General features: G+C 36.4%; 2 protein-coding genes across 2 annotated transcripts; both read right to left on the bottom strand.

Annotated features, from left to right (window-relative positions):
* Positions 1–5,697: 5,697 nt before the first annotated feature.
* On the bottom strand, positions 5,698–7,062 carry LOC125209313 (UPF0481 protein At3g47200-like). The gene has a single exon (XM_048108914.1). The coding sequence runs from the start codon at positions 7,060–7,062 to the stop codon at positions 5,698–5,700; it is 1,365 nt and encodes a 454-aa protein (XP_047964871.1).
* Positions 7,063–12,574: 5,512 nt separating this feature from the next.
* LOC125214411 lies at positions 12,575–25,012 on the bottom strand. The gene is made up of 25 exons (XM_048115428.1): positions 24,871–25,012; positions 24,441–24,570; positions 24,268–24,330; positions 22,936–23,037; positions 22,657–22,825; positions 22,423–22,521; positions 22,161–22,310; positions 20,696–20,735; positions 20,063–20,120; positions 19,898–19,980; positions 19,516–19,614; positions 19,224–19,339; positions 19,022–19,140; positions 18,658–18,728; positions 16,958–17,063; positions 16,732–16,871; positions 16,432–16,590; positions 16,240–16,343; positions 15,436–15,611; positions 15,152–15,341; positions 14,916–15,015; positions 13,639–13,807; positions 13,269–13,351; positions 13,102–13,178; positions 12,575–12,962 (listed from the first exon to the last, which is right to left on the bottom strand). The coding sequence occupies exons 1-25, from the start codon at positions 24,940–24,942 to the stop codon at positions 12,791–12,793; spliced, it is 2,847 nt and encodes a 948-aa protein (XP_047971385.1). The 5' UTR covers positions 24,943–25,012; the 3' UTR covers positions 12,575–12,790.
* Positions 25,013–25,964: the final 952 nt, after the last annotated feature.

Below are 25,964 nucleotides of genomic sequence, written 5' to 3'. Positions count from 1 at the left end.
AGTTATGGGAAATGAAAGATTTAATACTTTGATATCATTTTGGGCAAATTCAATGTTTATAACTTTTTATGCTTCATTCAAATTACAACAATTAAATTGTACTCCTATTTTGTCCGACGGAATTTTCATTTGTGTCGAAACCTAACTTATCTCGTAGGTGGATGGTAAAAAATTTGTTGATAAATTTGTCCATGTTAAAATCGTATTAGAGAAAAAAAGAAAACTAAATTTAAATTTAATTAGGAACTACCTCATCCAATCTAATTGTGTTGGACCCAATTTATGGAGGGTGGTAGCTTCTTAAATGTGTAGCAATTAAATGACGATTGTACTACTATCAAATATTTCAAATTCCAATCAGAAACTAATCCGATGATATAAGGTTCAAAAAAAAAATTATTTTGAACTCCATGAATGTATTTACCTACTCCACAATTTATGATTTTGGAACAAACTTCATAACATACGTGTTTGATAGTGGGTCAAGTTTGTGCTTTTGCAGCATAAAGTTTAGGCTAGTTAAAATGTTAGAAGTCCTATTATAGTATTGAAATAGTCATATGATTTATAAAAAAGAATTTGTTATTAAAAAAAATTAGTATAAATATTAGTAGCGGGAAAAGGCTAGAGAGAGGCTCCACGAATATTCCAAGCATGAACTCATAATCACTCTCCTGTTTCTACTTTATGGAAACTACTTTATCAAAGTTATGTGTTCTACTATACGTCTACTACTCTAATTAAGTACTCCCTCCATTTCTTGTTAATAAACGCGTTTCTTTTCGGCACGGAGTTTAAGAATAGTGTGTTAAGTGGATGGTGAATAAAGTAAGAGAGAATAACGTAAGAAAGATAAAGAGAGAATAAAGTAAGAATGATGGTTACTTTTTACCAAACATAGAAATTTTACTCAATTAACTTGGAACTTCCCAAAATAGTAAAATGATTAACCATTCCCCAAACTCCGCCGTTGATCGGTGGCACGTCGAACAACGTCGTAGAGGGCTTCATCGTCGCAGGCTTGGACGTTCACCATTGTTGTGCGTCCATGTTTATTAAAAGGATTAGCCAGTAGTAGGGGTGTGCATTCGGGTTTCGGTTCGGTTTTTTGTCCAAACCGAACCGAATCCGAAAAACCGAATTTCCTTGAAAATCAAAACCGAACCAAACCGAAAAACCAAAAAACCGAAAACCGAACTTAAAAAACCGAATTAAACCGAAAAACCGAAATTGTTTGTAATTTCAACCAAAAACCGAAAAACCGAAATTATATGGAAAAACCGAAAAACCGAAAAAAAAACCCCTAAAATCCTAATATGATTAACATCCATAAACAACAAAATATAAATATTTAAGCCACAACATCAATGCCAACCAAAATAAAATTTAATACTATCTAATAAATGTTAACTCTTCATCTTCCAAAGCTTCAAATACCATGCTCTATCTTGCCAAGTTCTAAAGCCTTCTCAATCTTCTCAATCTTTTCTTGATCACGTTCAAGTGTCAATAGAAGAACTTTGGCTAAATCTTTTGTTCATAGTTTTTCTCTTTTTTTCATCTCCTTTGTCATCCACCCGGGAAGTAACTTCAATTACAATGCTATCTCAAATCATTTCACTTTCATTATTCAACATCTACAAGAAAAAGATTTAGAAAATTATATAACATTACATTGTAAATTGGAGAAAATCATAACATCAATGGTATCTCCCAATCTGTTTCACTCAATTATTAAAAATTAAACACTTAATTTCACCATCTAACAAAGCATATATCACAACAATCATTTATAGAGTATAAATTTTTAACACTCAATTCAACATATGAAATTATACATTGTATCAAAACATTAAACAATCAATTTCACAGCATTAGAAAATTAAACACACAATTTCACAGTTAAAAAACTTAAACTCAACTTTGGATATAATACACAAATTAAATAGGAATAAAAAATGAATATGAGTAGGAGTTACCTTCTTCGGCGTGAATGGCTGAGGCCTGAGGGAGGAGGCGACTTCAGGATGGCTGGAGGGCGACGAGTCGTCGGGTGGAGGACGACGTTGGCGTTAACGTGCTGGACTGGACCACCGCGAGGAGAGTTTGGTGGAGGGGCACCATCGTCAGGCTGAACTCCGGAGTACGGCTGGAGGGCGGAGGCACAAACGCAGCGACGGTGGAGATTGGAGAAGAGATGGCGACGGGTGGAGATTGGAGGTGGAGGATTTGGATTTTGGAGAAAGGAGGCGAAAGTAAAAGAAGAGAATTAGGGTTAGGGTTTAAGTCTATTTATATATATGGTATAAAATATAATAAATATTAAAATAAATTCGATTTTTTGGGTTTTTTTTATAACCAAACCGAACCGAACCGAAAAACCGAAATTTTCAAAATTTCAAAACCGAATCGAAAAACCGAAAAACCGAAAAAACCGAACCGAATTTCAAATTTTCGGTTTGGTTCGGTTCGGATATTCGGTTTTCGGTTTTTTTGCTCACCCCTAGCCAGTAGTAGCTTGTGTCTTGCGTGTCTATAGGAATTAAATTATGATTATGTTATTAAGTTAGTTGAGAAAATGAAAAACTAATTTAGCAAAATGGTATTTGAAAGAATAAAAAGGTATTTTAAAATATGGATAAAGATAACGTGGTAACATTCCCTTCGTCCACAGTTAGTTAAGCTCGTTTGAATTGGCACAGCTTTTAAAAATGTAGTGAAAAGTGGGTTGAAAAAATTAACGTAACGTGAGTCATATTTTTATACTCTCTCAGTCCACAAAAAATAGAGCACATTTACCATTTTTGGCCGTCTACAAAAATAGAGCACATTCATTTATGGAAAGTTTTCAATAAATAATAACCTTATACATCATTCCACTAACACTATTTCTCACTTACTTTTTCTCCTTCTCTCTTACTTTTTTTCCCTTTTCTCTTACTTTACCAATTCCACATTAAAATCCGTGCTATACATCAATTCCTCTATTTTTTGTAGACGGAGAGAGTATATTAGTTCAATGGTAAAATGTTACTTTGAATTTATTAATACTCGTCGTACAAGACACAACCGGTGAAAGTTGACGTCAAAAGTGGGTTGAAAAAGTTAACGACGTGAGTCCTATTTTTATTATGTATTAGTTTTATCGTAAAATGTTACTTTGACTTTATTAATACTCATCGTATAAGACACAACCGGTGAAAGTTGACGTCATTGAAACTTTAAAAGTAATCTTATTTTTAAGGAGTTTCATGATGAAAAGAAATCAATATATAGTATTTACATGTTTGTAATGAGTTTCATTTTACTAAGTCAAGAAATCTCAATCTCCACCAGATCTTTACTAAGTTGGGGAATGGAGAAATACAATATAACTCGGGCTTTGTTCGTACCAAGCCTTGTATTTGCAACAGTTTCTTCCATGGGGACATGGTGTTGACAACATGCCTATTCACTATCTGGAAGCGCTGCATCGAGTGCATTTCACCTTCAATGAGGTGCAACGCCCGAAAACCAATGGGAGCTGTCCGATGATTCAAATCGGTCTGCGACGGAATTAATATCCAGGGATATCCGATTCAGGACGTATTCGCCATATGCTAAGAGAGGTTAGGTTCACTCGTTCCGGCAAGTTATATCTTCCTAAGATATTCATCAATGTCAACTTCGAGGTTTTGTATTCAAACCTTATTGCTTTTGAAATATCACCGGAAGCAACAACAACATTTGGTGTTTTATCATACATCAATTTTCTCAAGTCTCTCGTACAAAACAATAGCAACGTGAAAGTTCTTAAGGACGCCGAAATTTTGTACACGATATTTTCTAGCGACGATGAAGTCGTAGATGTGTTGAAGAGTATTGATACCTTCTGACTCTCAACGAATGACCTCTTGCGTGTGGTCAAGAGGGGTATCAATAAGTACTGCCGGAGCAAAGCCTACACATGGATGGCAGATTTGAAGAACACCCACTTCAAAAGTCCATGGACAATGATTGCAATGTATGTCGCAGTCTTTGTGATCGGCTTCTACGTTGTCCAGACTGTATGTGCGATTATATCAGTCAAAAACCCCCTATCATAACTGAAGTCTGAAAAGCCAAACGCGTGGCAAGATAGAGGATTAGTTCATAGCAGAGAAACAAAACACAGCCTAAATAAGTTCGAAACAGAGCTTAATAGTAAATTATAGTACTTTATCAACAATACCATAGATTTAACATCGGAAGGGGGACGACTCTGGAAGGTGTGCAAGGAAGCTAACGAGGCTGTCGAGAGGTGTGGGTCGCTGCCCGGGGCGGAGGAGTGCTGCCGCGAGTTGTGTTGCCGAGAGGGGAAGGGCGGTGCAATGGGAGGGATGGGGGGTGCCAGCACAGCAAGCACGTTTCGAGGAGGAATCCTCTGCAATTCGCATCCCGGTACTATTGAAAAACTAAGACTGCCAGCAAGCTAAATTCATGGTGTCAACCTAAATAAATAATAGGTCAATTTGCCTATAGTAAGTCAAGTAAATAATGATCACGTAAATTGATGTTAAGAATTGCAAGAGGCCATGCACATGAGTTGTGAGTTGGTGGCTTAATGTCAAAGATAAAAACACAATTAGCGGATCCAATATATTTATAATAACGTGCATCTTAGTGTAAAAAAAATTCATTTTTTTTAATTTCAATCTTTAATACAGGTAATATTTCAAAATTAAACTGGAACTTTAGTTGTTTTATTACTAATGTGCATTACATTATTGGATTCTGAAGTTATACAAATATGTGTGTGTTTTTGCTATTTGATGTAGTTAGAAGGGTTGTTGAATTGCCGTAATTTTTTTATTTTTTTATTTTTTTGCCTTGATCGTGTTTTTGACTTGATATAAATTGAGTCGAAGCAGGCCGTACTTGCAGCCCAATTAGTCACGTAGGCCAGTAGTGGGCCAACTAATTTATTAGCCTCATGGCCCAATTTTGGGATAATTTATCTACTGAATTTAAAACTGATCAATTTGCCATGTAAATAGATTATATAATGGTTAGAGAAAAGTGACGGGAGAAATTTTGTTTTATAGGAAAATGAATGTGAATTTAAGGTTGCGCAATAATAGATTTAAGACATTGGATCTCAGGCAACACAACTCTACCGCTAGGTCAACTGAGAGACACAATGAGCCATGTCTTTTGTTTGGGGGCTTAGAGGGGACTTTAGGCACTTACATTTTTTACAAATTAATTTCAGTTTTATCTTGTTTAGAAGACTATTGAGATTTGATAGATAAAATCATGGCATCCATTAATTGATGAAGATAGAACCTAAATACTTGGAGACTATTTTTTAAAAATGACCCGTTTAGCCAAAAATAAAAAGGACTAATAGCTTTAAAAAATTCACCAATTTTTGGTTAATTTATATTTTTTCCACAAACTTTAAATGTTGTGAAAAAATACAACTTTTAACTTGTAATTTCCCAAAAAATTAAAATTTTCAATGAATTTAATCTAGGTGGCCCAGAGATGTACTTTTGTATTGTTTTTATTTTTTAACATTACAATTTGGTACTCTAAACTATACCGTTTAAGGGAATCGAGGTCAGATGGCGAAGAACTCAACATTAAAGTTTTGTACTACTCCACATATATAGAGAAAGGGGCAAACAAAAAAAAATACTCAAGAGTACTTGAATATTGTTGAAAACATGTACTAATTCAATTGTGTGGATTGATTGTGTAGAAAGTTTGCAAAAAAGTGAGGCATATCAGAAGAGCGGCGGCGACGAGAGCTATAACACTCCACGGACTCCGAAAATTGGTTTTCATGAGGTCGGCCATCCACGTCCTCGCTTTGCTGTTGCAGTGCTCATCAATCCTCATCTTCACGTCACGGAAAAGGCCGTGTTTTCGGTTTGAGCATCCATAAGTTTCGATGCTTTTAAACATTTCAACCACTTCGTCATCGCTAGTCAAAGAGCCGTACAGTATGCCTTTCTCCCGCAACACCTTTACATCATTCGCATTGTGGATCAGCGCTTTCATGAAGTTCAAGTAAGTCGTCACGGCGTAGTTTGTGTGCCTCTCAGGAGACATCTCGAACGCGAGAATATTGGAGTAGTAAACATTGGCTTTTTTGGTGAGGTAGAAGGAAGGAAGTTGGAGTTCAGCGTAGAAGGCGAAGGAGGAGAACTTGATGTCCGTCAAGCAATGAGAACTCCGCCCGAAACGGATGCCTTTTGCTTTAAGATCCGTCGCCGACCGAAACGGACTGTTCACCATTTGCCACACAGTTACTGAGCTTTCCTTCGCTACCCAATTTTCTTGGTTGCCAGCGAGGCTGAGGAGGGTTTGGCGTGAAGCTTCGAGTAGATGAAGAGGCTCTTCTCCCCTTCCGTTTTCCCATGGAAGTTGTGTGATCCTTTTGTAACCACCGAAAGCAGCAATAGGCTCTTCTCCTCCGTTTGCTTGTCCCGGCCTGCTATCCCCAAAAACAATGAGGTTCATGTAGTTGCACAGGAATGATTGGGGATGCGGGTGTATTAAGGAGATGAGCCAAAACGGAATCTGATTCTCCAGCATTCTCATATCTCCATACATCAACAAACTCCTCATCATTCCCAGGCGTTGGCTAATTAAGGGGAAACAATCACCTCCATGCATGTAGCCGATGAGGAAGCAGGCGTCGCGGAGCATCATTTCAGCCAATTCCTTGTCGTTGTAGCCATCTGCTCCGCCATAGAAATGGCGGATTTCGCCTATCCGCTCATGGATCTGCTTCAAAAGGGAGCTTTCTCGGTCTCCGCAAAATATAACACGTAGCTCGTTCTTGAGCGGCTCCACTAGCTCTCGTTCTGGATGCTCGCGGTGGTGGTATGGGCCAAGGGGAACAACTTGTGGCTCATAAATGTGATTCCTCCCGCGCCGCACATGCTCTGGCACTCTGTACAGCATGAGCCCCTGAGCTTGGATGCAAACACCGTTGGCACCCTGAGCTTGGATGCGAACACCCTCGGCACCGTGAGGTTCCACATCTATGTCTTGAATTTCCACAACTATCTCTGCACTGTTCTCCAAAGCCATACGTGATACGTGTGTGTCTATTTGCACAACTAGGTTTTATTAACATTATCATGGTGGAGGATTTCAACTAATCAATTTTATTTTCAATAATCTACTCAGCTAATTGTCAATTGTCATTGACTTAATCAACCAATGTCAGTCCAGGGCGAGGGACCCACGGGTGAATTGATAGATTAAAAAATTGATTTAATCATTCTTTTCTTCATGCGCAAGTGTCTCCTACTAATAGATATATACTGATGGATAAAGAAATTTTAATATTCATAACTTATACTCCCTCAGTCCCAAGATAAACGAGTCGTATTCTTTTTTGGGATGTCCCACTATTAGTGAGTCATTTCTTTTTTTTTTTAGCAAAAAACTTCTCTATTACTTTATTCTCTACCTACTGTATTCTCTCTTCACTCCTGTACTTTTTTTTCTCGCATACTTTACTCTCTCCACTTATCGTCAATTTCTTAAATCTCGTGCCTGAAAGAAATGATTCACTTATCTTGGGACGGAGAGAGTATCTTAATTACTTATAATAATATGAACTGTATCTAAGTTATTACTCCCTTCGTCTCCCACTTATTTGAGACGTTTTTTTCAGTTTAGAATTTAAGAAAATTATATTTATGGACTTAAATAAAATAAAAAGTAGAAGAGATAATAAAGTAAGAGAGATGAGAATAAAGTAAAAGAAAAAATAAAATATGCATGATTAGATATTTTATTTTTAGTTAAAAAAAAGAAAATGAATTTGAGACAATAAAAAATGTAAAAAAAATGCATCATTTTCCACAACGAGAAAATCCACAACGAGAAAAAAAAAATAGAGGGTCACAATCACATACTTTCTTTATAAAACTGAAAAAGTAAAAAGTCGTCTTTGACTAAAGAGGGAGAATTACGTTTTATTTAAGAAGCTGTAGATTTAACTTTAATGCACGTCTACCTAATGCTGTAACAATTTCTAACAAACTTCATAGGTGATTTTGACTACGCATATAATTTGACTGACAAGGAAAGGCTGAAATTCTGCGTACGTGTATTACTTCCTTTCTAAAGTAAGATTGGTTTTTTGGATGATATAAGATTTTATACTTCCTTCGTTTTGAATAATTTGGGTCATTTTGATTGGACACGGGTTTTAAGAATTGTAATGAAAAGTGGGTTGAAAAAATTAGTGGAATGTGGGTCCTACCTTTATATATTAGTTTTATAATAAAATGTGAATAGGATTGAGTTAGTGGAATATGAGGTCCACTGCCAAAAATGGTAAAAGTGGAGTGGAACAAATTATTTGGGACGGACCGAAATGGAAAACTGAGACGAATTATCTGGGACGGAGGGAGTACTGTAAGTTTTATGCCTCACATATGTGACATGTGATAGAATCCTAAATAGAAAATTGAATTTTTAACGTAATACATTAACTTGGTACAAGACACATTTTTCCCTAATATTTAATTAATTATTCTATTAATTGGAATGAAATTTGGTGGTTTCCAAATTAGTCTTCAATTAGTCATAATGTATGTCGCCTAATTTAACTAGTCATCTATTGGCAGAATTAAAAGTAATTGCAGTAAGTAAAAGGAATATTTCATTCCTATTACTAATAAGATAAATGAATATATATTATCATTTGATTGGCTCATGTAACCGATCAAATAAGAGTAAATATATATAATTATGATTGCAATTAATCATGTCATTGATTTTACTATAATTAATTTATAGTATAATTTTGGTCAATTAGGCATTACCGATTGATTGAGGAATTAATATCTCTTATTAATAATTTTAATAGCCACTTTGATGGAAAGGGCTTTAAGGTATTACAATTAGGGTTTGTCCTCTCTCTGCCTATAGATACAAGTGTGGTGATCCCATCAAATCACACACATTACAGAGAACACATAAACGAGGGAAAAAGAGAGAAACAAATCCTTGGAGTTAGAGTTGCGCCACTACGCCGAAAAGAGTCCGAGGAAATTCTCTCAGTCTTCCCCAATCGCTTCCGCTATGGATCGTGAAGGTAAGTTTTCGATCCTATTAAGTTTATGGTTAATACGTGAAATATATGATGTTCGAAGATCTTGCTTTATTTATATTCAATTATGTAATCTTGAATATATGACGATAAATATTTTCCAACAAGTATAATTTTATTTTACGTGTTGAGCGAAAAGAGTAACATTAAAGAGTGAAATAAAATAGAGATAAAAATATTTTTATTTTAAATAATGAATCATCTTTATTTAAAATATTAAAAAAAAAATTATCTTTAATAGATCGGGTAGGGAGTAATTAATTACCCCATCCATATTCCAGCTAAAAAGCTCCAATTTCTAGCCATGTCCTGATATAATAGATGAATCGGTCAATTCAATCGAATGGAGTACTTCAATAAAAAAAACTACTGCTTCGCATATATTCTAGTACTACAATATTCACATTAGCATTTTACGTGGAGTGGGGCGTCTGATATCCCGCCCTGTAATTTTAACTAATATTTTATATTTATTTTTTATTTTTTATGTTTACAAATATGTCAATTATTAGTAAATACTCCCTCCGTCTCAGATAATTCGTTCCAGTTTTCTATTTCGGTCCGTCCCACATAATTTGTCCCACTCCACTTTTACCATTTTTGGCAGTGGACCCCATATTCCACTAACTCATTCATACTCACATTTTATTATAAAACTAATATATAAAGGTAGGACCCACATTCTACTAACTTTTTAAACCCACTTTTCATTACGATTCTTAAAACCCGTGCCCGGTCAAAGTGACCCGAATTATCCGAGACGGAGGGAGTAAATTTAAAAAACCATAAATTAAAGGCAAATCCTATATTTATTTAATTAAAAAAAAGTTACAATTATAGAAAGATAGGAAGATAGGAAGAGTGGAGATTGAGATGAAGAAAAGAGTGGAGTGAAAGGTGTGAAATGAAGTAAAAATATGGTGATATATATAGAAGAAATTAAAAAGAAAATGAAAATATGTTGCATTGTCCGGACCTATCCTCCGGACCCCGCAATGGGACAAAGGATAGGCCGGAGGATGCAAAAAATGGTTCATCGTCCACGAAGGATGCATAGGACGCGGAGGATGGGAGTATTTTAAAAAAAGTTAGCATGATAACGCATTCTCTATTTATATTCCATCTTATTTATTGGAAACTTATCAAGTTATGTTCAGTTCAACTTTTTGCAATATTTTTTTTTGTTTGGACTTTTCATTCTACTACGCGACCAAGTGAAAATTGCATAAATATTTTCACTTGGACTTTTCATTCTACTATGGGACCAAGTGAAAATTACATAAATAATAATTTACATAACTAACCAGATATATATTGCAGCAACGGCATACTTACTTTGTCACTCTCCCATTTTTTTAATTAAATTTAATTTATCTCTTATATTTTTAATATAAATAACAAGATGCATTCTTTTTCACCACTATACTCATTTTTATTTTGATACATCATGCACTAACAATTGCGTATTAAAATTCACGGAGAAAGGTAGAGTCCTTCTTAGCATAAGAGCATCTCCAATGCAAATAGGTCAGCCATAGGCCAGTCACTCTCTCTCCCTGCCACATCAGCAGCATTAAAAATCCACCTGCCACATCAGATTTAGGCCAGCCATAGGCCAGCTGCAATAAAAATAATTCAAAATATACTACATTTACGGAATTAAAATTACGATTAAATTACGGAATTAAATTTACGAAACATATACGGAAAAATTCATTAATTGCATTAAAAAAAAAGGTACATAGATAAAAAAAAATTACATAATAAAGAAAAAAAACTATCGACGTGCAGTCCTCCGTGCCCACAACTCTTCAATTATATCCTTTTGGAGTTGAATATGAGCTTCCACTTGGCGCATGTCGGCATATTCCTTGAGGCGGCCGGCTTCATCGAGAGGTACCTCACGTCGTACGCTAGGGGTGGCCGTTCCGTGGCTTGGACCGGCTTCATCGTCATTGGCCCAACTAGTCAGTTGTACGCCTTCGTCTTCGACGATCATGTTGTGCATGATAATGCAGGCGTACATTATTTGGGAAACGCATCCGACATCCCACAAACGCGTTGGACCCTTAATTGCCGCCCATCGAGACCGGAGCACACCAAATGCGCGCTCCAAGTCCTTGCGCGCCGACTCCTGCCTTTCCGCAAAGTAGGCCTTCCTTTCATCACTTGCGTGCCCGATCGTCTTCACAAAGACAGGCCACCTAGGGTATATCCCATCCGCCAAGTAGTAGCCCATATCATGCCGGTTGCCGTTGGCCACAAATGAGACGGCTGGAACGATGCCCTGACACTTCTCGTTGAATAGGGGTGACGAGTTGAGGATGTTGAGGTCGTTGTTCGACCGGATACCCCAAAATATGCATGCCAGATCCACAGCCGGTTATCAGCTACGGCCTCGAGGATCATCGTGGGATTCTTTGACTTGTAGCCGGTCGTGTAGGCCCCCTTCCAGGCAGTCGGACAGTTCTTCCACTCCCAATGCATACAATCTATGTTGCCTAACTTCGCGGGGAACCCATGCTGCTCCCCGTGCATCCGCATCAAATGCCGACAATCTTGGGGAGTAGGGCTTCGAAGGTACCGCTCACCGAAAATGTTTATCATGCCCTCACAGAAATACTTCAGACATTCCAGGGCCGTCGACTCACCGATGTGGAGGTACTCATCCCACATGTCTGCCGCGCCTCCGTAAGCCAACTGCCTGATTGCCGCCGTGCACTTTTGAATAGGGGTGTGGTCGGGTCTGCCAACCGCATCGTGCTTGAAGCGGAAACACAGATATCGACGCTCCAAAGCGTCAACGATACGCATAAACAACTCCCTGCGCATTCTAAAACGCCGCCTTAACATGTTTGCAGGAAACCGCGGGTTCTCCGAAAAGTAGTCGTCATACAGCCGCTAATGTGCAGCTACGTGATCCCGATCAATCACTGCTCGGCGGTGGACAACCCGTGGAGGGCGAGGTATCGCCTGCTGTTCCACCCTACGCATGTACCGCTCCATCTCGCGGTTCATGTAGGCCTCCATAGTCTCGTTCATCCTCCGTTCGTACTCCTCAGCATCCCCCCACTACCACCACTGCTACCACCCGCGTTACTCATTGCTCGATGATGCTCTTGTACAGAAAGTTAGAAAGAGAACTCATTAAAACAAGTGGTACAAATGAAAATGAAACTAAAATCACGTTTATATAGGTTAAAAAAAAATCAAAATTGGGCGCTAGCCAATCGGCACGCCACAATGCCGTCCAGCGCATCGGCCAGCGCCACGCAATCGGCCAGCCTTCGCCGCTTTTTTCGCCGATTCGACGCTGGCCTGCTCCAATGGTTCGGCTAGCCGACCGGCTAGCGACGCGAATCGACTAGCCGGCATTGGAGATGCTCTAAAATACTTTTACAAAAATGAGAGCGTTTCATGGAAAGTCACTTTAACTCGTGAGCCTTTAATCAATCTGCTAAATAAAAGCTTGAGTTCAACACAAACACTATAGTCGACTAAACGCCTCCAATGGTTTACAGCTCTTCAAAATATTGTTTAGAAAAAATGCTTGTACAATATTTAAAATTTGAGATACTAAAGCTCGTTCTTTTGACAATTGTCTACGCCTACCCTTGGTTTCTCAGCATCTATAACAAGACATCCTCAAATGGAAATCAACCCTATGTATCGTTGCAGAACGATTCCGTCTCAGTTGATCTTCGGCTTTGGTCTCCTCGGCTTTAATACAAACCACAGTACAAGGCCAACAACCCCAAAGGCAGGAATTGTAGTCATGTCAAACTCGACTTCCACTTTCCTCTGCCTGGTGCAGTGAATTGGATGGAGACTTGCAACAGTCGCATTTGTGTAATCAGCAAATCTGTGGAAAACAGCATACGTAAACTTATAATGCCGAGATTGTCATCCTTATTTTGAAGCCATGGACAAATAAAAATCAGAACTGTGCTAATTTAACCAGAAATAATAACTGAAATTCAAGAAGTAAATTATATGCTAACCCTTTTGTTGCATCCTCTAGAGTGTGAAGCAGTCTCAGGGCATCCGCATAACGTAGTTCCCCAGTTACAGTCGAAATCTGAAGGAGAAACCAAAAAGAAATTCAAAATAATGATGAAAAATCTAATCAGGGCTAAGCATTATATATGCGATTTCAGCTGTCACTTACTCTTCTCCACAGACTGATGACATAATTATACTTGTTCAGCAACTCACGCTCCTGGGAAAGGAAGAGCTTGAAAGTGTGTTCTGCTGTTTCTCATTTAGTGTCAACAATCAAAGATTCAAGGTACAATTGAAAGTGACAAACTTTCACTACTAAACCACAGATTTCGTGGCATTAAGTATGAAGTGCAAAACTATGGTCCTGAAGGGCCTGAATGAGATATTTAATTCAAATTTAGGTTCTTTTATTATAGTATATTTTGTATCTAGGAATCACATAGGTACTCAGGGACTGAGGGACAGATTCTTGAGTTTGTTTGTTGTTTGATGAATGTAGCTAATACCAAGACCAAGATACCACAAAGAAAGGATACATGTACGCTCCATCAAAAGAAGATTGATTGCTGAATTCACAAGTTGTATTGACTCCTCAAGAGTTGTGAGTATATAGCTCCTAGCAATGGTATCAGACTGGAACTGGGAAATATGCCCATCTCCGGAGGTAACAGAAAATGGGTTACAACCCACTGACCATGTCCAGTCCTGTCGCACATCACAGTATGATTCAGAACATTATTGGAAGTATAGATGTCTATTATATCTCTAATTCCCACACTAGAAGTTATAAAACACCGACTCAACACGAACCTGAACAAAAAAAGAATCAAGAAAAATAGGAACATAACAGACATAACTGGTACATGGCCCAACATAGCAACCACTAGATTCAGCTAAAAGGGAAGGTAGAGGAAAACTAAATCAATGTGCAGTTGTGCATGTACCTAATTGATGTGAGAATAACATAAAAGTAAGGGAATAAATGACAAGACATGCTTCAATTTTAATTGGATAGGACTATAATATTAATGCCCTCATAGTCTAGTAAAACCTGGAGCAACTAAACTTCCAAGCAAATGCAAATGAATCCACAACTTACTGCTCTTGTTCCAAAGTTACTTCTGATACACGTCCCAAATACTTATATATAACTGGAGCTTCAGTTATCAAACTGGAAAATTATGCAGCATAAGAAGGTATTTGAGCAATGAAGCACTACATTTCACTGTTCATTAACAAATTGGAGAATGATTAAGTGCAACAGGGCTTTCCACTTAACAGGCAATAGTCACAGATTAGGTTAACGAACTTGTCTAGGCCAGAGCAGATATATAGCTCCATCGAGAACATAGGTTAATCAAATACATATGTGAACTTTTAGCTGGGATTGCACACGAAGCTCGCCATGATTATAGGATGCCATTGACCATAGAATCCGAGTCTTAAATATATTAAAGTCAACGCACAAAGCAATTCCACAAAGCAATTTAAGGCACTAGTGTGCATATAAATATATATAAGACAAAGCTTTCTTGGCAACGAGGTAATTAACAGATATATGATGGGATACAGATTGGAACTTGGTGAAAGCACAAATAAACATTGATTTAATAAAACATGTATAGGATGTTAAGGATCCAATAGGTTAATATTACTATTATTATATCTATTTGTAGAAAAATCTTTCCATCACGTTTCAAATCATTATCTCTCCTTTCCTACTCATGTAAATCACAGAAGCAGAAATATTTACTACATGCTAGGACCATAACAACTGAGCTTAACTGTTGAAGAGCAGTAAATAGGTAATAACCTCAATTGCAGCTTCATGGGCTTGACTGTAAACTAGATGAAGTGGAAGCACCCCAGCCAGATGTTCAGAGACAGCAGCCAGAGCAGCTTTTGTAGGCTTCCTGTGCAACAGACAACAATTTAGCTTTTTGTGCTTTACTTTGAGCATTTATCAGTAGTTATAACAAAATAAAAATTATAGATTTTAATGCTATTATCTATGTCCAATGTTTTCATTATAGTAGCAAGTGTTTTAACCTCAAGTCCCACAAAAGTGACTGTCCATTGCACTGCAGATGGCTTTCCCAGGATGATGGCTCCGATTGGACAACAATTACCATGTCAGAGAGTGCTCTGGCCTGATAATGCTTGTCGACTAACAAACCCTCATTGTGAATGAACCAAAAGATGGGGATTTCCAGTGTAGACCTGCTTTGTGCATGCGAACCTACATAACAAAATGATTAGTGAAATGTATTTGTGCACATGAATTTGGAAAATAAAATTTAAATATGAAATCTATAAGCACCAGAAAATAAAACCTTTCAAGGAAGCATGACCATGTAGCCTCTGTAACTGATGCTGAAGAATAGAAGAATCAAGATATGAACGAACTGTCTTTCTGAAAGTTCCATTCACAAGTAACAGAGGAACAGCAGCTGCTCTCCTAGCCACTGAAAATGCCATTGCCAAAGCAGGATCTTCAGAAAGTGGTAACCTAAGAACAAGTCAAAAGTTGGGTTAAGACCATTAATCAAAGAACAAAATTCAATTAACTGTCAGTAAGGGGTTATCCAGTGATCTAGTCTAACAGCATGGCTTAACAGTTTGAAATTTGTTTACATGCTCCACGAACCTCAACCAAAAGAAAAGTTAAGGAATGTTGATCATAATCTATTCTTAAAAAGTAGTGCACTATGGGCTCCACATTAGTTTCTTTCATTCTGGCTGAAGCAAAGTGAAGACCTATCAGCAAATTCCAACAGAAATTCTTAATATTTAGATATATATATAATTTGAGCAAGGATTAATTGTTATTCATTATTGATAAATTCATGTTTTTAATTTTAGATGGCAAGCCTGTTTGGCATTTAAAGCTCAATTCATATTATCAATATGTTTCATAAATTGTGTTCCTGGAGCTGTCAGAAGCAGTACTAGAACTTCCTATCATTTTGTCTACTGCAGAATGTACAGGCTTTCGCATGTAGTAGACACACAAGAACTGCATGCATGCAAATCTTCTAAATGCACACTATAATGGAGAACGTATTAGTCTATTAGATATAGATGAACATCCTAAATTACCTAAGATGATATATAGAAGTTATGAATAGAAAGCATACATGTGTTCGCTGAAGTGAACTTGCTGAGAAGGTAACACTAGAGAGGAAAGCCTATGTTTTAGACTTTCCAGATCAACAGGTAACTGCTTAACATGTCTTACTTTCTGCATAAATAAAGGAAGAGTGAATATAAGATTGGAGATACTTTCTTTAGAACTTCTAAAGAATGTTTTCTTTCCCATACATCTCTACCTCTTGTGTGACAAAAAACAATTGAAAAGAGATTTTTTCATAATAGTGGAATGCACCCTCTGCAAGGGAGGGAGAAATAATGTGCCTCAACGAACCCCAGAGTGTTGCCCCTAGATGTGAAAGGAAAGTGTCACGTGCAACAGTGTAGTTCTGGAATTCCTGCATGGCCAGAGTGTGGTCAGAATAATACATTAGTGTCCACTGACAACAGAGAAATAGCATCAATTGTCAGGATCTCTATTGTGAACCAAGAACAATATATATCAGACGTGTCTAATTTGGAGGAATGGAAGAGCAAACCTCATTAGTATCACTGAACAAATTCCAGCTCTCCATGCGTTTCAATGCGTCTATGGCTTTTTTTCTATGACTTTCATCATATTCCTCACCCTCAAAAGACTGGAGCTCATTTTTCAAATCATCCATGCGTTCGTCAAGCTCTGTATTGATGTTGCAGGAGTTCAATTAGAACGTACAAGAAGGGGGAGTGGGGAAAGAAGGTCATCAAGTGAAAGCCCATTATTACCTTCACAAAGTGAAAGTTTGATCTTTCTTCCCTTGCAATGTTTGAAAGCAAAGAGCTCGTATATGTCTATCTCAGCTAGAAGGATATCAACGGCATGATGATCTTTCTGCACCATATCATATGAAATTTAGCTCATAAATCTAATTGAATAGAGGATGCTTACGAATTAAATATATGCATTTTGCATTGAATAGAAATACTGTACAAAATTGAGGACTACAGCAAAGGCTTTCTCCCTAAAATAGAACAAGCAAAAGTGGTACATCGCATTCACAAGTTCTGGCAACAATGTCTAATAACTAAAGATGCTCGATCATTACACCACGAAGAATAAACTTTTAAATATGCATGGAACATAAAGCCAGGCAATCAGCATCCTCATGAATCTGGTGTCAAGAGTTACAATATCATAAAGTCATGACAAACAAGAAATCCAAGAACCGTACTAGACTAATAGTACATATAATGATTAAGGTTTTCCTAAAAGCCATATTCAGTAACTCAACGCCTCCCTGCTACCATTCAGTTCAAGGTGAGCATCCAGGCTACAGTCCACATTAGAGTAACTTGGCAACCACCACCAGTCAGAATACATGATGGCCTTTTTTGCCCTTTTTCAAAAAAGAAATGTCTTTGATGGTTGAATTACTTTTCATTAGCAGCAGTAACTAAAGGTCTCATGTATGCCAACTATATTATCAAGTCTCAGAAGGAGTTACTTGTACTCATTCATGCAGCATATTTAACTCATCATTGTCAAACAGCCTTTAAATGAAATACTATCTAAGATAGATATGCAGTATTTACGATATAAGGGATCATCTAAGGTAGATATGCAGCCTTTGAAAGCTCAATACAGCTTCACTGGTGGATGCTTTTCATGCTGGGTCAACAATTTGTTACACAGTTTATTCGACTGTTGGACTTGCTGCTGCCTCGACTGTTGTGGACCTGGCCCTTAAATTTGCTCAAGAGAACAAAAGGAGGCTTTCTCCTTACAAGATGGACTCGTCTAGAATATGACCTTTGACCAGAAAGGACGCTGTTCCGCTTGGGCTGGAGAATTCTCTCTTCTGATTGTTCTTTTTACTGTTTGGATATTGATCATATGATTTTATTCTAGAAATATTGTTCTACATTATGTTGGTTCTCCTGTAATCTAAGTTCTGCTCTTCTACTCGTACAAAGAATCAAATTTTTTTACTATTTGAACATGGGACTTAACTGCTATATCCCTTCTATAGAATTATTACACTGAAGTGATCCATTGAATTCAAATAAAATGTAATAACTAGTAAGTACTGTACACCCAGCCACAAAGACAAAGAGAGATGTCAAAAAATAATGGAAAAAATTAGAGATACATTTTTCAAAACAATCTTAACTGCAAATAACATAACCAATAAGGTTGCTTTTTTCAATGTATCGTCATTTTGGCTAAATAGTACTCCCTCCATCCCAATAAATATGAAACATTTGGTTTCCGGCACAACTTTTATGCAATGTTGTTTTGTGAGTTAATGAAGAGAGGGTAAAGTACGAAAGAGGAAAAAGTAGAGATGATGTTGTTTCCATTTTAGGAAACATTTCATTTTTTAATGGGACAATTCAAAAAGGAAAACATTTCATTTTTAATGGGACAAAGGGAGTATTTCTCATCATGTAATTGAATGCTGTAAGAAGCTTAAATAAATGCCTACTTCACCAAACACCGCAAACTTCTCCTGAATTGCCTCTTGCAAGCGATCTTCAGCTTCATCTTCTGATATCTCTGGATCATTAAAACATTGTAAGGGTGAAACAGCAAGTACATTAGTTTACCATTATCAGGAGGTAAAGAATAACATACATTGACAATTAGAAACAGACAAATGGCGCACATAATTCAAATATATGCAAAAAAGGGACATAGACATTAAAAATATAATCTCAGGGTGACAGTGGCCGACCAATAATGCGAAAAGATATCGATGGAATTGTGAAAAGGAAACATAGTGATCTGCGGCTTATCTGAATACAATCAGTGTGATTAATTATAATTCACTTCCTCTGACCGACTATTACCTGCAACTGCACCAATTGTTTTCTCCACATTTGGCAGGCTTTGTTCTGTACGCACTCCTTCTCCACCAACCGAAGGTCCCCAAGAAAAAGGTCCAGCAGACAAGTCGATGAACGCCCACCTGGTATAAAACGACTACCAACTATTAAGAATCAAGATCTCGAGGGTGAAAAAAGAGAGAAAAGGGTGGGGGGAGGACTTCACCTTTGATTTCCTATCCACGTATCTGTGAGACATTCAGCATGAAAACCATCTAAGTTTCCAGACTCTAAATCTTTCTTAGTAACAAGCTTCAGATTTTCATTTTTCCCTTCCAAAAACTGCAATAGATTTTGAAAGATCATACTCGAAGACTTCCCAGAGAGAAGCTTGAAGCACAAGGTGATAAAGCTTCCACAATCTGATCGTCACAGCCAGTCCACGTTTAAAGATGAAACTGGCATATGCATTCCCTTAAGCATATATCAGTTAGCATTATACCACAAGAAGAATATACCTGCATAACTTTGCTCTGTATCACATGAGCTGTGTCTTTCCCTTGATGTAGCATCTCAGCATTGTTCAATGTGTCAAGGCATCTGTTATACCAGTCTATCTGATAATCATTTCGGTAATATCCAAGAGAACACATCAGAATCATGAAATCTACAATAGTTACTGGTTGATCAAAGACTTGACATGTGTTTGTGTATTGTGTTACCAACCAATTATCAGAATGAGAATCAGAAAATAATCTCAACCAAAGAAAACAAATGTAAGAATTAGTGAGGTTATATAGCACACTAGTGGTGCTATGACTAGTTACAAGAGCTCTGCAGTAATTTTCAACTTATATGTCACAATTAGATATATAAGAATACAGGTGAAGTATAACGAACCGTATCAGTCTCTTCCATTACAGTCCAGGAAAACTTTGCCATTGGATGCTTTTCATACAAAGGTCTTTTGATTTTCTCAAGCGCTATCAAGATTATTCAATGTATAAATTAGTGACTGGATAATATGTCAGTCATCTGCCAAACTAAAGAGCAAGTACTACACACCAAGAACACTCTCTGGATTTTTTCCAGACTGAAGAATCTTTGTCTGCAAGGTCTTATTCTGCAATATTAATTACAGTAAAGATTAGTGGAACACTATACAAAAAGGGAAAAAAAGAAAGCTGATTTTATAGTTAAGATGTATGGCTCAAATATGAAAATGATCAGGTCCTGTAAACTAGTGAAGAATGGCTCTTTTCTTACAAAGAACAGCAAGGTAAATCTGATCAATTAGTTGAGAAGAATCTTAAATCTGTCCTAAAATTTAAAATTGAATGTAATCAGATCGGAAATGGAACTTCTTGAGTATGTACTCCCTCCGTCCCGGCTAAGATGACACATTCCTTGGCCGGCATGAGATTTTAGGAGTTATTGGTTAATGTGTTTAATTGGAGAGAGAAAAGGTGGGTGTAAGTGTTAAAATAGAGAGAGAAAGAGAGATGAATACTTTAATAGGAGTGGGAAAAAGTGGTTAGGTGTATTAATTGGAGAGAGAAAGTCTCCAAAAAAGGAAATGTGTCATCTTAGTTGGGACAAACTAAAAAGGAAAACGTCTCATCTTAAGTGGGACGGAGGGAGTATTGAATAACTCTCAAATAAGGAATGCAAAAGAGGCCAAAAAATTATAAATCATACCTCCTTAAGAAAGTTTATTTCAGACTCAGACAAGCCTCTCCTGCAGTGTAAAATCTGAGTCAGTGACTCAGTGACCTCACCAACATGAAGATATAAACACAATGCCAATTTTAAAACAAAGACTTTTCTGCCAGACACAAATGGATGATGCAAACTATTTGAAAATTTCTCCTGCTCTTTCTGCATTTCATTATCCTTTGGTTTTTTCCTCCTCTCTTCCGTTATTTTCATTTCATTCTGAACCTTTTCTATTTTCCCGGGTCTCTTTTGCATAATAGTTCTCATAATAACAGAACATATGGAATCTACATCTTGTCAGAAACATGTATAATCAAAACAACCATGTATTCATAATAATTAGGTAAGATCAAAGATCAGAACTGAGTTTTCACTCCTTCAATGCTAAAAGTTATTACAAGAGTTTGTCAGACCAAGGCTAAACTTAATCTTTTTATCCTAGTTTTGAGTTAAACTATTTAGGAAAAAAACTATGTTCTTTATGTGTCTGAGTTGAAGCTTTTTCAAATTGGGTTGCAACAGTATACAGTCAATGTGCATCAGAAATTGACCCCCTATACTGGCTGGTTAGTATATAATACTGGATAGAAGTTCAAAATGTTTACTTATATGATGGTGACTCCATGGTCTCAACCATAATCTTTTCAACGGACTTGAATTGATCAGATTAGTAGAGCAGATAACTCTCTATAAGTAGATCAGGACAATTCATGGTTCAAAGTGGATGCTAGTTACACATAGTCCAAACCTGGATCATATAGGCAGCTAACTGAATATTAAGTGGATTTCTAAATTTTGGCATGGCATATGCTTGTATTACAAAAATTATAGCTGGTAATAGTAATACTAGAAAAAAATAAAATAAAGCATGAACATAGTTCCTACAAATCCAGCAGTAATCTAATACACGTTATATTGAAAGGCGCACAAGGCTCTAATCATAGTATCTTATAAGATGATCAACATATAACAAAACACCATCAATTTAGAAGTAATTCTCGAGATCCTTTTAGAATAGAACTTTCAATACTTGTAAGCTATCATGGGTTGGTTAAAACGTTTTACAAGGCACTGCGTCCAAACAATAATAATTCCTCAGTTTGAGAAATTTGAAACTTAACCAAACCAAATATTGGTGTAGCCAATGTCTTCAGGTTGGTCTAGCTAGGAAAGGCATCCAAACTTATAAAAAGCTCTCACAAAAGACATGATAAATGTAATAATGTATTTTGATCTGCATGCATCCTATTATTGTTGAAATGAATGGTATGTAAGCATAGTCAAAACAACTGAACAGAGGTGCATGGGTGTCCTAAACATGGAAAAGAAAGTACTCTAAACCATAGCAAAATGTAAACGCCATTTAGAGAAGATATACAATAGCCAGGTTTATCTCAAATTCGATTGACATTCCTCATATGTAATAGAAAATGCTCGAGGAACTTACCGATAGCCATATTTAGGTCTTTTTGCATCATGATTTGGGTTCAAAATAAAGATGTTATATGCACCTTCCAGTTCTAAATATTCCACAAGGCTGTTGATGACAACACTGATCATATCAATATCAACTTGCCAAAGACCTGCAGGATCGTCCCTTTGAAGAGAAAAAAACGGGCACCACAAACATGAGCATAGGCCAGCTAAACTAAACTAAAGTACTAAACAATATATCAAGTCTTCGCCTAGTTCACATGGCATTTAAATACCTGGTATTGGATACGTTATCCCTGCGCCCAAGGACATCGATTGCACGTTCAAATATAGATGTGACTTTTTCGCCCATCTGGATGGCATGAACAGAAAAGCTACAGGTGCATTTGACAAAAAGATTAATGTTAATAATCAACTACAACAATCAATTCACAATTCTACAAGAAAGTTCATGAATCAGGCAAAATATAAAAAGTAATGAAGGATAGAATAATTAGTGAGAGCATTACTTGTAATTTATGTGACTGACTAGTGGAAGATGGTGACGTTGCTCGTGATCAATGTTAATCTTGTAAAACGGTGTAAGAATTTCTCCAATTTTTGGAATTCTAGTGTGTTCAAATATATGATCAATTTTTGTGAACCATCGCTCTAATTCTTCTGGATTTAGCTTAAAATCTGCAAAACAAGAGATAGGAGATAGTCATAAATAAAATACACCTTGTCCAAAAAACAGCAAGGTGATTGAAGTGATCATTTGCAAAAGTAAAAAGTGCATCTCTAGATACCTTGGTTCCCATTGCCTTCAAATCCAATGAAAACAAAGTTCACAGGCACGGGAAGGTAGATTGAGTGAACTTCCAAAAGCTTGAGATAATTTGCAATATTTCCTAATATCCAGAAAAATACAACTTCAAGTTCCGAACAGGTGCAGTAAATGGCATAAAAAAACTTCATGTACCCAAGGTAAAGAAATAAATTGTGCAAAGCAATCATATACCCAATGTAATTCTTAGCTAATAGAATTATCGCAGCTAAATATATTCATCAGATAATGCAAACTCAATATCTACTGACGTCTGACACATAAAAGTTCTTAAAAACATTTCTTATTTGAGTGTCACCAGGCGATTCAAACCATAACTGTGTACCACGCCTCCTCTAAAGAATCTTCTTTATCCTCAAAGATTCTCCTTTTACTATTCCGGATGTAAAACCAACAAATGGCAGGACTTTACAACAGTTAGCCTCATTTAAAGATCAAGCTACTAAAACCAGACAATAATAAGTCAATGACCATAGCAGAGTACAGTGACAAGCTGGTTTAGCACTCTATACTAAAGTCTGAGAGAGAGGGTCCATGAGGAAACACGTGGTTAAGATCTTCAGACTAATTCCTAACACAAAATGCTCCAGTTTGAGATAGAACATTATGTGGAATCACATGCTTCAGTCTCAGAGACCTGCCTAGAACAAGGAGTCACTTTTCTAAAAGTTAACAGCAAACTCATCCTTGGATATTAATCTAATAAAAAGAAAAGGTCATCACTTGTAGATTGGAAACCTAGTCTGTAAAGTTCATCTATGTTTTACTTTATGACATAATGTAAGTACTACTCCAAAAGTTGCTTAGAGGGAGCAGTAGGCACGCCGCACGTGTCATATAAACTGTCCTACAAACAGCTCCTGCTAAACCTGATGCAAATTATTTTAACTATGATTTATACAATAATGCTCTATTAAAGAAAAGAAAGTATTTGAAGAAGTATATCCAATAAAACTTTCAGGATTCAATCAAGAACCCTATGCTGGTGTCTTTAGTCCATATGATCTTTAAAGATTATGAAGTTTCAGTAAGGTTTGAAGTATCCCCAGCTTGGCAAGTGGCAACCTAGTTAAAATTTAAAAGAACAGAAAACAGCAAAAGGAGAAGTGGAAACTACATGAATGAACATGCAAAGAAATATTAAACGAGTTACCAATATTCAGGCAAGACAGTACGCGTGTTTGTTCATAAGAAAACAACTAACAGATGTTGTGGAAATCAACAAATGAAGCTTAATGAATCTTGGTAAAATTTAGCTACTCTCTAAGAGATATACTGCGAACAGAATAAGTACCTGCCTTGGTGAAGTTGGAGGGATCAAATTTGCTCGGGTTAGATGATTCCAAATCATCAAAACCTGTATACCGTGAATGCCAGGTACAGAGAAGGCAATTAATAAGCAACTGCAACATTAAGGCACCAACAATATGCATCGAACAAACTGAAGATTGTAGAAACACATCATACCAGTTCGCATTACAGACTCACTCCAGAAACGACTTTTCTCCTTGAGGTTGAACAAGGAAAAAACAGACGACGGTGATTTACCGCTGTTATGATTACCGAGTGGAGCCCCATTTGACGTATTCTCTAATAGCTGATATAAAGCATAAAAAATCAAGTCAGCCAAACAATAAATTTCCACCAAGGTTAACTCGGTATTCATCTAGCATGCTGTTCTCCCTCAGTTTCAATATCAATTTCTTCAATCTAGAGGGACTTAATCAACTTATACACATAAAGTAAAAGCCAAATCAAACAATTAAGCAAAAACGAAAGCAACTCGAGCTAATTGGGGTGTTAAAGGTTCAGATACAGTTAAAAACAACCTAAAATTATCAAAAGAAAGTGACTAAACTATTTATAGATGTAATACGAAGGAAAAAGAATTACTCACCAGAAGAGAAAGCAAGAGTAGGAAGAGAACGCGAGAAATGCGTGGACCGAACATCGGAGCTGATCTCCACATAAAATCTTGATCCACCTTGCACTAGCTCGGAAAATCGGAAAATCCCCAAATTGCAAAACAGGTGCGATGAATTTGTATATATACTCCTCCTATGTTGTTTCTTAGTGTATAAAATGAGTAATTAAGTCGCATTTCAACAAATTCCCATTTGCCCAATCCAATAGTACTATTACTCTCATTATTTGTATTTTATGTGTATTTTATATTAGTCATAATTTTTTTAATTTTAAAATGGTACTACATTTTTTCATGATTAAGATATAAATTTATAGTTTAAAATTTATGAGACAAAAGATAGATAGATATAAAATTGTAGTACTACAATTTTCATGGTTAAGTTAAAAATTTATTGTTTAAAACTTATGAGACAAAAGGTAGATAGATATAAAATTGTACTACGAGTATATATCAAAAGTAGGCTTCAAAATTTTGGAAGAAATGTGAAATTGTGAAGCTATGACATTGTAGACACTGAAAGTGAACGTCACAAAATTAATAATATGAATTGAATTGGAAAAATAAAAAGATTTTATTTAATTTTTTTTCTAATAATACTATTTACGTCCAAAACTCGTAAATACTTAACTAAATATATCTTCGAAGGTTGTCAAAACAACTGTATAATTAAAACTACACACTTAAGCTCTAAAGCAAACACATTACAAAATGATTGCAAATAAGACAATTTATAAGTGCCAAGTTTAAATCTAACAGTATTTGATTTATATAAATAAACCATAACATTCAATGCATTAATCAACAAATTGTTTCTTAAATAGTTTGTTTCATTAGTTGAAAAAATAAACTTACTATATTCAAACTCGGCAAATTTTATGTAGTAGAAGAAGTTAGAACATAACAATATTTTCGCCGCCAACAGCAAAAAGTAAATTGGCTTAACTTATTGTGCATAAAGTTATTAATCGATTTATCAAGCAGTCTAAATTAAACATTTTTTTAACTTCTCCAATTTACCGTGAAGATAAACTGTAAAAAATGAAGAAGTTAAATATGTTGAAGAA

This window comes from Salvia hispanica, chromosome 3 (assembly GCF_023119035.1).
Source record: "Salvia hispanica cultivar TCC Black 2014 chromosome 3, UniMelb_Shisp_WGS_1.0, whole genome shotgun sequence".
NCBI classification, from domain to species: domain Eukaryota; kingdom Viridiplantae; phylum Streptophyta; class Magnoliopsida; order Lamiales; family Lamiaceae; genus Salvia; species Salvia hispanica.
This window is presented reverse-complemented; position numbering and strand designations above follow the sequence as displayed.

Coding starts and splice junctions, on each gene's coding strand:
- LOC125209313 (XM_048108914.1), bottom strand. CDS start 7,062: ATGGCTTTGGAGAACAGTGCAGAGATAGTTGTGGAAATTCAAGACATA.
- LOC125214411 (XM_048115428.1), bottom strand. CDS start 24,942: ATGTGGAGATCAGCTCCGATGTTCGGTCCACGCATTTCTCGCGTTCTC. Junction 23,038..24,267: donor CTCCAACTTCACCAAGGCAG/GTACTTATTCTG, acceptor TCTGGATATTAG/GAAATATTGCAAATTATCTC. Junction 13,808..14,915: donor CCCATGAAGCTGCAATTGAG/GTTATTACCTAT, acceptor GATGTGCGACAG/GACTGGACATGGTCAGTGGG.